This window comes from Barbus barbus (assembly GCF_936440315.1).
Source record: "Barbus barbus genome assembly, chromosome: 33".
Lineage (NCBI taxonomy): Eukaryota > Metazoa > Chordata > Actinopteri > Cypriniformes > Cyprinidae > Barbus > Barbus barbus.
In genome coordinates this window covers 26188130-26201772 of record NC_136761.1, presented here as the reverse complement: position 1 = coordinate 26201772, position 13643 = coordinate 26188130, and the positions used below count along the sequence as shown (strand labels likewise).

At 41.6% G+C, this 13643-nt stretch overlaps 1 protein-coding gene across 1 annotated transcript in view; it reads right to left on the bottom strand.

Moving 5' to 3' along the window:
* The window catches only part of LOC306853700 (slit homolog 3 protein-like), a 178845-nt gene that overhangs the window by 65025 nt on the left and 100177 nt on the right, over nt 1-13643 (bottom strand). The window contains exon 6 of the mRNA XM_079391309.1: nt 6725-6796. Within this exon, the coding sequence (XP_079247435.1) occupies nt 6725-6796 (72 nt within the window). The remainder of the gene's footprint in view (nt 1-6724; nt 6797-13643) is intronic.

The window sequence follows — 13643 nt, the reverse complement described above, 5'->3', positions numbered from 1 at the left end:
GTGATGTAAGAGAAGAAAAGAGCAGAACATAAATGAATACAGGACTGAGAACTGAAGAAGGACTGCTAAAGAGAGAACAGGATCCACAGAGAGCGGCGAACAGCTTGTGCTTGCTGTGGTAGTGCTCTCTCGCTCATTTATATTTCAGCCATCCGGTTTCCAGGATTAGAAGCTCTGAGTAAAAATAAATCTCATATAGATTTCATTCATGCAGTCATAATTTGAAAAAGCTGGAGCTGGACGGGGCGTCACAGTTATGTTAAGTCGGCTTAAACCTGACATGTTCATGCAAAGAGCGATGACCTTTGGTGTCAGACTGCACCTGTTAATATGGACTTCTCTGGTATGAGTTAAGCTTTGCTACAAGAAACATTGAGCACTGGACCAAGGGTCTTAAAGATGAGCCCACTGGAGAGACGCTGTCTTACGCAAGACTGCCAGTCTTCCCTTTATCCAGCCCTCCGCACTGCAGAGGGCCGCCCACTGCTGCAGCGTGGGATCTCAGCAAATAACAGCGCAGCATGAGCAGCTCTTGCTAAAGCCACTCGTGATAATTGAAGATAACCTTGAGTCTTTAAAATTCCTTTGTCTTCATCGTCAGCAATATTAAGTCATTCCGCCTGTGTCGCCCTGTAGTTAACAATAAATCAAAAATGTGTTAAGCAAAATCAACTGCTGCAGGAAAGGACCGCATCCACAGTGTCTCCTGAGAAAGTGCATCCAAGCCGAAACGAAATGAAATCAATGCCGGATCCTGACAAATATCGCGCTGTACGGCTTGACTGTGTAACTTTATGATTTTATTTAAAGCTTTATTGATGCAGGCATCAATAAAAGCGGGCAGCTGTTAATTGCTCACAATGCTTAATCTTCAGACCGTCTCAGAGGGGCACGTTTTCTTTTTACTTCCCTTTACTTTTCTCAGCTATGTCAAAAAAGCTTTCCCACAGTCGCAAAAAGCTCGACAGTGGGGTCTTGAGTGCTCTTAGGCTTTCTTCAGGCCCTCATTAGAGGGACTTGGAGAGGGTCTCTGGATACTTCACTCCTAAAAGACGGCTGGGTTTTCAGAGCCAGGACATTTCGAAATAAGAGTGAGGTTGTTTTGGTGGATGCAAGGGGCTGAAGGGAAATAACTGAAGTGCTCCCTCATCTGACTTAGTGCCATTCACTTGCACAACTGAGAAATCATGAGGCAAAGATGTGTTATTTGACATGACAGGCTTGAGGAAAGTCAATACTCTTCCTGTGAGTGTATAACTGTCTTGGTAACTGGCCCTTTTTCTAAATCGCTTTGGTAAGACGACTTGCGTTCATTTGTATAAATGTAAAGGATGAGGGTTTTCTGCTCAACTTTTTTGTCTTCTCAATCCTTTGTCTCCTTCATATGCTGTAAAATCAAGTGCGTTTGCAGAGGGCCTAACTTTAGAAAGTAGGGAATATACACAACCTTGTCTACATTACTCTCTTGCAAACTTGAGTGAGCCAACGTGCCTGTGATGTTGTCATGGTTCCATGGGAAACTATTATCGCTACTACAGCACAATGGTGAGTTTGCAATGCAAGCGTACATCCGAGCAACCATTTACAGGGCATCCCTGCGTCGGGCCCTCGAGTCAAAACAAATGAGTAAAGTGTCTCCAGATGGAGAGCAATTTCATTATGAGACTCCACTTGTTGCAGTGTGATGGAATTCATTTGAGCAGGATGGAAATCTTTGCCATTGTTTTGCTTAGCATCGCAAGTTCAGCTACAGCACAAAGCCGCAATCAAATGTTATTCCGCAAATTCAAATAAACCCAGTGAAGATAAACACAGAAATAACACAATCTGCCACGCATAATCCCATCCATGTGGTTTGTGTCCAAGTGTGGGCTTATTAAAAAAAGAAACACTAGTGCTTAGTAAGTGTAACAAAAAAAATGGAAAGCTTTATGGCTGGATAAACCTACCCTTTGCCTCCTCTAAAAAGAGAAAACGAGCTCTTCATCCCTCAATGGTGCAGAGTACGGGAGGAGAGGTGAAAAGAACAGGTATTACAGCGAAAACAGACACGCTTCTACCGCCATTGATGAGGCCATTATAGCGCAAATGAGGACAGATTGAATCTAAGCTGTTCCGTCGGCCTCCCTCCTCTTTCTGGCCATCCAGGAGCGAATGATTAATTGTGCGCAAGGGTCCGACTGCTGAAACGCACGATTTCCAGCCCGCCCCCTCCCCATCTCCCCGAGCCTTGGCGTAGACCACATGAAGATAACGCAATGGGGCCATGTCTGGTGGCAAGGCAATTTCCTGCGCTTGAAACTGCTGTTTGTGAGCTAATGACAGCTCTCTCCCCCTCCACTCCCCTAATCCATCCTCTCATTTAGCCATCAGCTTGCCCTTTCTCCCTCTGCCTGCCTGTTGTCTGTCACATAAAGACTCATCTATTGACTAAAGACAACCTTTCAATCAGGCCTTGCAGAAGTAAGACTGATTTGTCCAGAGGGAGGCCAACCCGTGTTAGAAATTAAAGATGCATGGAATATCTGATTCAAGGGAATCTGTGCTCTCGAGTTCCCAAAGTGGGACCGCCGGCACCTAGCTATCAGTCTAGAGGACAATTGTTAAATCTGAAAAGAGCTAATGTTTTTTACTGGAGCACAGGGGTTAGAAATGATTAGGATAAGGGGTGGCAGGGGCCAAAAAGGAGCAAAGCTGAAGGTTATCGTTGCCAAGAGGAACATTCAAAAGGTCTTGCATTGAGAAAATTACATTATGAAGGTAAAACTGCCAAACCATAAACCCAGAGAAGAAGACAATTATATTTCTTGAACCTTCCATATGAAATACACAGTATTTCATTCGTAATACATTTAGGTTTCGATCAAATGCCCCCCAAAACAATCCCAGAACGTCTACGTAACCACAGAAATGTGATAGCTTCTTCCATTCAGCCTTTTTCCAAGTTTTTGAGTCTGACGGCATGGCGTTTTGTAACCAGGATTAATAATCCACCTCCTCACACTCCCTTACACAATCAGCATCTAATCTAACAACACACTGCAAATATTCAGATTTACCCTGGTTGGTATTATACTACAAGCGAGTCTCTTTAAATGAAAATGTGAAAACCTCATTAAGCGAGCACATCTGTGGATTTGAAAGGAGAAGAGGCTGTAGTACAGAGTGGTGCATATTGACAAGGCCTGGTGAACCGCAAAGACGTCCCTTTGGGGCACGCTGCCCATGCTATCATGCTAAACTCACTTTACTTCGACCAACGAGGTCTGTGCCAAGCTGTCGGGAAAAATGTGCCGTGCACACATTGACAAATGACAGCATTTGACAGGAGGAGAGGACAGTGGTAATGTGAAAATTTGGGCCTTCTTATCAATGCATGGTGGGAGGGAAAGTCACCTTCAGGAGATGGCACGGAAATGTCTCGGCACTCTCCTGCTCATAAAAAATGACACAGCAGGGCAAAAAAATTCACATGATTTGACATTTGATTCAGAGCCAGAATTTTCTGTACAAAAGTGGTTATAAAATATGCAGAGGCTCCAGCGCTTGCGAGAGTGCTGTGTATAGACAAAGCTGAGTGGGGTATATGGGGAATTTCCAAAATGCTCTTTCTCACAATACTATAAATTCCCTTCTCACATTTAAACCACATTTTATAAAATAGCCCTGAAGGACGATTATAACATTTGTAAGCGATTCCACAAAAGACCCAAGTGTTTAAAGACAGCAACAAACATAAATTGCACATATATTGCGCGTAGCATAATTTGAAACAGATTGTGTGAGACTTTCTCATTGTCTCTTCATTGTGTTCTTAACACGATAAGAACATACATCAGAACAAAATGTGCTTACCATAACCCTGCTGAAAAATAAATCCGCTTGAATACTTGACCAGTTGGACATTCTTCATGCTTTCTTTGCCTTTATTATTATTTTTTTATGAATAACTGGCCAAACTCATGCTGAATATAGATATTTTGAAGTATCATTTTATTTATTTTTTGTTCTCCTTACTATAAGAAAGGTTAAAAAGTTCACTTAAAACATCCACTTTATTATTTTTATTTTTATTTATTTTTCATTTCACCTTAATTAATTGGCTAAGGAATCCTATTAACTACATTTTTTTTTAACCCGCTTAACCAAATAATAATAAAAAAACGTTCTGTATATTGACAATGGTGTATGCATGGAAATTGAGTTTCAGGCATATACCCATGAAAAATATTCAGTTATTCTTACACCATATCTCATTTATATTATGTATGAAATTTGATTTGATTTGTCTTTGGAAATTAGAAATGAGAAGTGCTACCAGCATTCATAGTTATTAAAAGCACCAACTTGAATTTCATGAATATAATAAAGATAAGGAGGACACCATATAATGCACAGTCCATCTACATTTAAAGCAAGAATTGAAAGATAAAAGGGCCTGATTTGGTGCATATTTTTTTTTAAAAATGATCAGAATGAAAAATGAGAGGTGCAAGAAGCACCTAAGTATTAAATAAAAAATAATCAAGGGGTGCTCCTTGTTAGGCAGGTTTAGGTGCTCTGCAGATGGAGAACACATCAGTGTGCTGCCTACCACACTTCCTTCAGCTCATTGGGATGCAAGTCACGTCCTATGTGAGAAAATGTCCGAGATAGCTTTGAAGTAATTAGTTCAGTCATTAGCGCAGTTATGTTAAATATAAATTACAATTCATCAGCAGAAAGGGCCGATCATTAATTCTGTGTAGTTTGGCAGGCGTTAAATCACTAGCAGCCATTTAGTTGTGGAGGAGGGTTAGGCACGAACCGCTCTGTCCAATCTCCGCTCTGATCACCATCTCTAAACCCGATGGAAGTGTTTAAATAGCTCTCCGCTTTGGAATTTTTTAAGTCGCTGTTTATGGTGATCACCAAAATTTTACAGTGATCACGAAAACCCAACAGTGCATGATGGGAAAGGATGCTCAAATCTCTCAATTATGTCGCAGTGCACCATCTATTTTAATAGGCCTTTAATGATCATTGAAATTAAAAGATTCAGTTAGCCTCTGGAGTTATGCTTAACACACCGTGCTCAAACAATGCATTTAACACGACCTCAAGTGCGCTCTGAATTGCAAAAACACACATTAACATCACATTTTTAAAATGTTTATCATTTATCCTTTTATTTATAACTCCTGATGTCAAATTACACTGATTGAAAAATACTCACGCTTGCCCTGAATTCCCATAATCCAGCACTTTTTTAAACACAAAAGGGAATGTGGTTGAATGCGTAAATGACGTCTACAATCTACAGTCTCTGGACATTTCTAAAAGCATAAATGAATCCTTAAAACTCCACTACTCCTGCTTTCACCATTATGACATCACACTGAGTCATCATACTCTTTGGCGATACAAGAGATGGATCTCCATCTGCTGTGCTGCTATTCAGAAAGATTAGTCTTAAGACAAAGGTTAGTCCGGACTATAATATAACTCATGTTGGAAATCATTATCCTCACACTGAGACTCGCAACATTAACACCTGCGGCAAAATCGCTACACCTAAACCTTAATTTCGCCATCAATTACTAAGAGGTGTCATATTCTCACAAGCTGGCTCTGTAGCACAGCCTTAATGTTCAGCCGTATGTTGAATCTGCTGCTGAAGAACATGGATCTAAGCTTGATTATTGCGCATGGGGTTATTTAGCCATGATACAGGTACATTTGCAGACCTGTGTGTTGCAGCCTCTCCAGAGGGGTGGAGAGATGGCTCAATCAGCAGGAAAGTGATGTTTATTCATGTGCTGCTGCTCTCCTTGGCTCGCCGGGGTCCCAAAGGTCTTTGGCAGAATCTAGGGAGGTTCTATATTATTAATGAAAATTGATTCCCGACTTACTCATCCTTTCCTGCTCCCGAGCTCCTGTTTTATAAGGTAATTTTATGCTCTGGTCACGAGGAGAGGACAGAGGACACAAAATATATTCCTTTCTTTCCTTCTTTGATTTTACCTGCACCTCTTGCTAACACTGCCGGAGAACCTGCCTAACAATGATATAACGCCATGCTGCTATGTCCTATGGAGCCAGGAATTAATAGAGGGGGTGGCTTGACTCCGGGTCCCCAGTGAGCAGCGCTCATTTGGAGGATGAGTTTGGCACTTAGCGTCCTGCCAATTGGCTTGATGGAGATGCGGCGGTAAGCCCCCCCCCGTATATCCCGCTTCCAGCCTCTCATCGTCTCCGGGACAATCCAGGGGATACCCAAGGAAAAAAATCAACTCACTCACAAACACATCAAATCTATGAACTCTGACTAAAAGTGTGACTAAACCAAATAAGAAGTCTTCCCAGCAGGCAGCAGAACAGAGATCTGAGCATCTAACACCTGCTTTAAAGTAGGAAGCGCAAATCTACAGACATTCTAATCAGAAAACACTGTGCTTTTAACGCTAAGGTGCACCCGGAAAAGTCAGGACACTTTTTCAAGTGGCAACAATGCAGCACAGGATGACAAACGAGCAACTTTAGCTGTTGCACGGACGATCGCATGCTAAGCGCCACGGTGTCGGACCGGACGGGGTGACAGCGGACTATGCGCCACAGGTCCATAACGCAACACAGTTTGTCCTTCGAGAGCAATCAAGAAAAACACAGACAGAGTTAGAGGAAGGGACAGCAGAGGTGAAGAGAGAGGAGAGAACCCCGCAGAGGAGGCGGGAGGGGGACTCACAGTATCTCCAAATCGCGCAGGGCTCGGAAGGCTCCATCTTCGATGCAGCTGATGTGGTTGCTGTCCAGTTGCCTGCAGATGAGAGACAGAAGTCAGCAGCAGGTCTGCAGACGAGCAGGTGGGGGCTGAGGGGAGGGAGGGAGGAGGAGGAGGAGGAGAGGTGGGGGCTGCGGGAGGGAGGTAGATACACTAACACACACTCATATCTACTCTCCTCTCCTCACCGCAGTCGGGATAAAGGACCAGCTGGCTAAAAGTGGCCTGTCTGGCTATAACCTCCTCCTATCTCGTCCTTTCCCTCTCTCTAGCCACACTGCTGAGTGTGGGGGCAAAGAGAGGTAAAAGAGAGAGAGAGAACAGGAGGCTGGTTATAGTGCACAGCCCTCCCCGTCTGTCAGTTCTCTGTAAATATTAATTGCATTCCCCCCCCGCCCCACCCAGCACACTCATCCACCCCCCTCTTCTTCAGAAGTCAGAAAGGGAGTAATTTCATTACATTAGAGCAGCCAATCCATTACAAGCTTTTACCGGCTCTGTCACAGAAACAATTTCATTAAAGAAAGGGGTTCGTAAATCAGCTGGGGGTCACGATGCTGGACGAGCAGACGCGAGGGGCACTTCTTCCTTTTTGCTTCTTTTTCCTTTTACTTTAATTTGCAGACTTTGCCATTCACCCCTCCTTCTCTCTATTTACCCCTCCCTCTTTGAAATGGATTTGAAAGAAGCTTGAATAAAGAACAAGGAATCTTAAGTCATTTGTTCGGCAAACAGAGCTGCGGTGACATCTGACCCGTGACAGACACGGTGCCTTCGCGTCTTTAGAGACGAATAATAAAGAAGAAGGGAGCATCTCTGGCATGTCTTTCATTCCATCGCTTCTTTCTAAAAGACATGCATCTGTCTCCATAATTGCTGATGGGACAGACTATATGGCAGCCACCCACTGCAGATGCATTAACCATCACTGTGAAAATTAAATAACCTTTATGAGCAAAAGTAAAATGTTTGTCTTTTATGATGGATTTTTTTTCATCCAAAATAAATTAAGACTTTTATGTGCTTTTAATTATAGACTGTAAATTATATCTACAAACACGTATATTCATTTGTTACAAAAACGGCAGCAAGTGTGTGTTTTTATTTACACACGCTGATACTTACTCAAAACTTGCTTCATTTGGATATATGGAGATCACAAATGAAATTACAGTTCATTAAGAGAGTCAGATGTTGATTCATTTACCACTTTAATCAATTCAATTCAGTAAAGGATTTGTCAAACTGACTCAACTGAACAATTCATTAAAAGTATCAGCTCATTTGTTTAATACCATAATACATATTTGCTCAAGAATCAGGGTAGTCTGGTCTGCTTGTTCTCGCATAATACTTTTTGTCAGTAATTCATGGGATGCAGTTTTTTTATTTCACAAAGCACATATTTTGATATAAATGCTTTAGATTGTTTTTTTTTTTTTTAGAATTCATATCACAAGAAGTGCCTTGAACTATCATTTTTACATTTACATTTAAGCATTTGGCAGATGCATTTATCCAAAGCTACTAACATAGCATTCAATCAGTTCATGCATTCCTTGGGAACTGAAACATTAACTTGATGTTGCTAGCACCATGCTTTACTGCTTGAGCTACAGCAGTGCATTTTTCTATACATAAAGGTGATTGAAACCTTATAGATTTTCTACAACAGCGGCCTCTCAACAAAACCTGCTCCAAAATCTATTTCCTCACAGTTCATTTGTTAATAATAATCTCAAAATAGAAAATTCCACAACAAGTAGTTAATTTGCCAAACAGCGGGTGATATTGTGGTAACTTGGAAACATTATATTTAGAATTCAAACGTAGCTCATTCAATCAGATTTCACAGCCACAATTGTCTGTAATTGAACACATGAAGTTGATCTCTAGAGAATGTCATTGTGATCATGTGCAAGAGACTTTTAACAATTGTAATACTGAGCATAGTCAAGGGCGAATAGCTGTCTTGAATACACATATGTAAGCGTGTGGTGTGTGCGAATATCTGCATGTTTGGTGATTGTTTGGAGAGGTGGGACATAGTAGTGTTGGGTAATGAAAGTCCCAGTTTTAATTTCCCTGCTCTAATTACATTGGCCTTTAATCATCTCAGTCATGAGCCGTATTGGCACTTTAGAGCTCCCGTCCTGCCAGTGTCCCATCTGGAGTGAACGAGAGAAAGAAACAGATATGCGTCTTCCTTCCCTTCACTAGACTATTAATCTGTCGGTGATGCTAACCAGCAGCCGCATGGCCGTATTTCATTCACGCTTGATGGGTAACACAGCAAATGACTCAGAACTGACCGTCAGTACAGCCAGGAAGATGCTTGATCAAAGCTGCAAAAATATGAATCACATACTCAGTCTATAGTCATAACAGATATATACGGTATGTGACCTTTCATGGCCACCAAATTAAGTGTGGTTTCAGGATTTGTGTCTGTATCACACCACTGATGTCTTGCATCTTCTTTTCTTTTCTGGTTTTGTTTCACTTTGATTCCTCTCATCTCATTCAGTCTTGTCTCTTTTTCCTACTTCTCTTCCAGTCTTGTCTCACTTTGTGTCTCACCTAATTTCTTCTCATCTCATTTTCGCCTCTGTTAAGTCTCTCATCTTTTCTCTTTTCTCACGTTGTATCTTCTCCTCTAGTATTGTCTCCATCTCATGTTTGTCTCTTCTCTTTTCTGCTTGTTTTATCACTCCATCTCATCATAAGCAATCTTTTATCTCTCATCCCTTTCTCCACATCTCATAATTTAGTCTCTTCTTGTCTCTTCATTTTTTTTGCTTCACCTCATCTCACTGAATTTATTCTTTTCTTCTCAATTCTTCTCATCTAATCTCATGATTTTAGTCTCTTCTCATCTATTCTCCTTGTCTCCATTATTTTCATATCTCCTGTTCTCTTCTTTCAGTCCCATTTTGTCTTCATTTTATTCTATCTTTTCATCTTGTCTTACTGTCACTTCTCTTCTCTTATGTATTTTTTCCTTATTTTCCCCTTTTTCTTCCTCTCTTTTCTAGGCGCATCTTGTCTTTTATTTCCCAGTCTTGTCTTATTGTCTTAATTAATCTTGTCTCATATTGTCTCATTACATCTGGTCTCATTTTGTCTTGAGTCATAATATTTCGTCATGTCTCATATTGTCTCATTTTATGTGGTCGCATATCGTCTCACCATTCATCTGGCCTCATTATCTCATTTTGTCTCATCTTATATTGACTCATTTCATCTGAACTCATATTGTCAAATTTCCTCTTGACTCATATTTCATTTAATCTAGTCTTGTATCATTTCATTTAGTCTGGTCTCATATTGTCTCATTTTTTCAATTCATGTTTTCTCATCATATCATTTTGTCTTATCTCATTGTTTCTTTTTCGTCTGGTCTCATATTGTCTCATTTCATTGCGTCTCCTATTTTCTCAATCCATCTGTCCTCATTATCTCATTTTGTCTGGTCTCACATTGTCTCATTTCATATAGTCTCATATCATTTAATCTAGTCTGGTCTCACATTGTCTAAATTGTCTTGTCTTATTGTCTTAATTCATCTGGCCTCATTATCTCATTTTGTCTTCTCTCATATTGTCTAATTTCATCTGGCCTCATATTGTCTTTCTTCTTGTCTTATATGTCTAGTCATCTGTTTCATTTAGTCTGGTCTCATATTGTCTAATATATTCTCAATCCATCTGTCCTCATTATCTCATTTTGTCTTATTTCATTGTTTCTTTTTATCTGGTCTCATATTGTCTCATTTCATCTTAATTCATCTGTCCTCATTATCTCATTTTGTCTTATATAGTTTAATTTAATCTGGTCTCATATTGTCTCATTTTGTCTAGTCTATTGTCTTAATCGATCAGAAGAGCAGTCTCAGTGTGGATGGGTGTCTGGAAAAAGTTGGAAAACTTTTGATTGGCTATCTTGGCATCAGTGCCATTCACAGCCCATCTTGCTCAGAGTGTGAGGTGTGTTTTTCAGCACCAGCAGTGCACATCAAAAGCCGAGATCTACAGAGTCCTGTCTGCTGGATGCAGGAGCTTATAAAGCAGACAACGACCGCACCTCGTCCTCTCGGCCATAATTCAAACCCACGCGCAGTCAGAGTGACATTCTGGGTACAGGAGCATGAAGTAGAAAGGCTTTTATTAGCACCCAGATGAGAGCCTCCCACAAGGGGACAAAAATCAAAGTGTCCACGTATCTAATCATACAGGACACACTGCTCTCTCAATTACACCTAGGCTTAAAGTGATGTAGTATTGTACACCATTTGGCCTCTCGATCTGTGGTGAATAACAAATGTCAGCAGAACGACTGCGTGTCAGCCCATGAATCCATTGCTCATACAGCACCTGTTCTAATGGGATCCGTACTCCGCTGACACAAGCATGTCATGTTGATATAGAGCTCATCAGGCATGTTTTCGGACTCGCAGTGCACTTGATGAGGGAATCTACAACATCACCCGCACTCGATACTTCTCGAGGTTAACAGGGCTGGCGTAGCATGTTTGGTGAACAGTAGGAGGGCAAAGCTAAAGCCATAAACGTGGACAGAGATATTGTGGCTAGTTTAATAGGGTGCAACATAGACTCTCATTAGCTGGAGGAACCATCTTGACCATATTATCCAGATGGCCCCTCTATAAAGGGTGGAGGATGCTGGCTGCAGGCGGTTGCTGACTCCAGCATGCTGTAGCCTGTAAAACAGTGGAGATGCGAGGACGATATAAGAGACGGAGATTCAATGTGCCCTCAAAGCATGCATAGCCATTTTCAAACAGAGGACATTAAGGTAGAAAAGCATATGAGAAAATCAATTCATTCCTGGAACGCTGCCTGACCATTTTTTTCCACTCCTTCCCGTTAAAAAACCAAGGGCTGGATGATGTTAGCAATTAAATCAAGAGTCACCTTGCCACGCGTAGCAGAGGCAGGTCGGTGGGAGAGAAACAGGCAGCGCTGCTGACGTACAAATCCATCCTTCTCCCTCAATCCTCATTAGTCCTTTTTTCCTCTAAAAAGCCCTACCTGAAGAAATGAGTGTTGCCTACCTGTACCTATCAAGTCAAGTCAAGTCAAGTCTGCTTTATTGTCAATTCTTCCACATGTACGGCACATACATACAGAGAATTGAAATTGCGTTACTCTCAGACCTTTGGTGCATACAGTTAAAAAAGTTGTGACGTATTGTCAAGTATGGTGACCCATACTCGAAATTGGTGCTCTGCGTTTAACCCATCCAAGTGCACACACACAGCAGTGAGTAGTGAACAAATCCACACACACACACACACACACACACACACACACACACACACCGTGAACACACACCCGGAGCAGTGGGCAGCCAATTCTGCGGCGCCCGGGGAGCAGTTGTGGGTTCGGTGCCTTGCTCAAGGGCATCTCAGTCGTGGTATTGAGGGTGGAGAGAGCGCTGGACATTCACTCCCCCCACCTACAATTCCTGCCGGCCGGAGACTCGAACCCGCAACCTTTCGATTACGAGTCCGACTCTCTAACCATTAGGCCACGACATTCCCATAACATTTAAGACACTCACAGTAGACGTTCAAATACAGATAAATACAGTTTAAACATGTACATACAACTATACAGATATACAAAGAGGACATTGTAGAAAAATAAAAAGAGATAGATAAAGTGGCATAAGGCACATGGCAGATAGAGTGCAAACCAGTTAAATAAAACAAAACTGTGCAGATATATGTGTATATGTATCATTCATCCATCAGAGTGTGACGGTGCACATGACAGTGATGAGATGAGCACTCAAACACTGCCAAACATCACAGACATCACTGTAAGAACGTCAGGGGAATACATGCTGAACAAAAATTCTGTATGTGGGATTTGAAAGCTCGCAACTGTTGGGGAATGTTACATTTTAAAGTAATGCATTACAATGGGGGTGGTGATGGCGCAGTGGATAAGACACATGCCTTTGGTGTGAGAGACCCGGGTTCGAATCCACTGTGAGACACCAATGTGTCCCTGAGCAAGACACTTAACCCCCTAGTTGCTCCAGAGGCGTGCGACCTCTGACATATATAGCAATTGTAAGTCGCTTTGGATAAAAGCGTCAGCTAAATGAATAAATGTAAATGTACAATAATGTCTATAAAATGGGACTAATAACGTTTTAAATTTATTTTGTATATGCAGTGTAAATTTTACAATCAGTGTACTACCACCAGGTCATCTGACGACACACATTGCTGCATATGCAATGTTATCCCCAACGCTGTTCTACATAACATATTATGTGTTTGCAGAGAGTCATTGACCAGCGCATGCTGGAACTCATTTGACAGGGGTCAGTGAGGTCAGAGTTAGTATTGACATTCAGTTAACTCAATCTGACCGGGGCGGGCGGTGGTCAACATTCATGCACACGCGTCATTCTGAAATACAGTGAACCAAAAGACCACCCTGCCCTGAATACACATACAATGATACAGATGAGGTGTGACACAATGGCGGATGTACAGTAGGCTTGTAAGTTAATGGTTGAGCATTCAATCTCATGAGCTACCACCATTGTGCTGTCAAATCCTGTTGTAAATATTCTTAAAGCTGCTTTGGATAAAAATATCTGTTAAATGGCTACTCGCTTATATATAGTTGGGCTTCTCAAACTTTCCCACCTCTTCACACTCTTCCCTTCCTTCTTTCTTTTCGGCTGAAAAGCATGACTATATCTTCAAACAATAGTCAACTATATTTCCATACCTCTCAGAGATATCTAGCATGACGAGACCCGCGGTTCTCAGCCCACGGTGGGAAAGACTTCATCTCAAAACGGTCTTTGTAACAAAGCCGGTTTCAGATACTGTGACGAA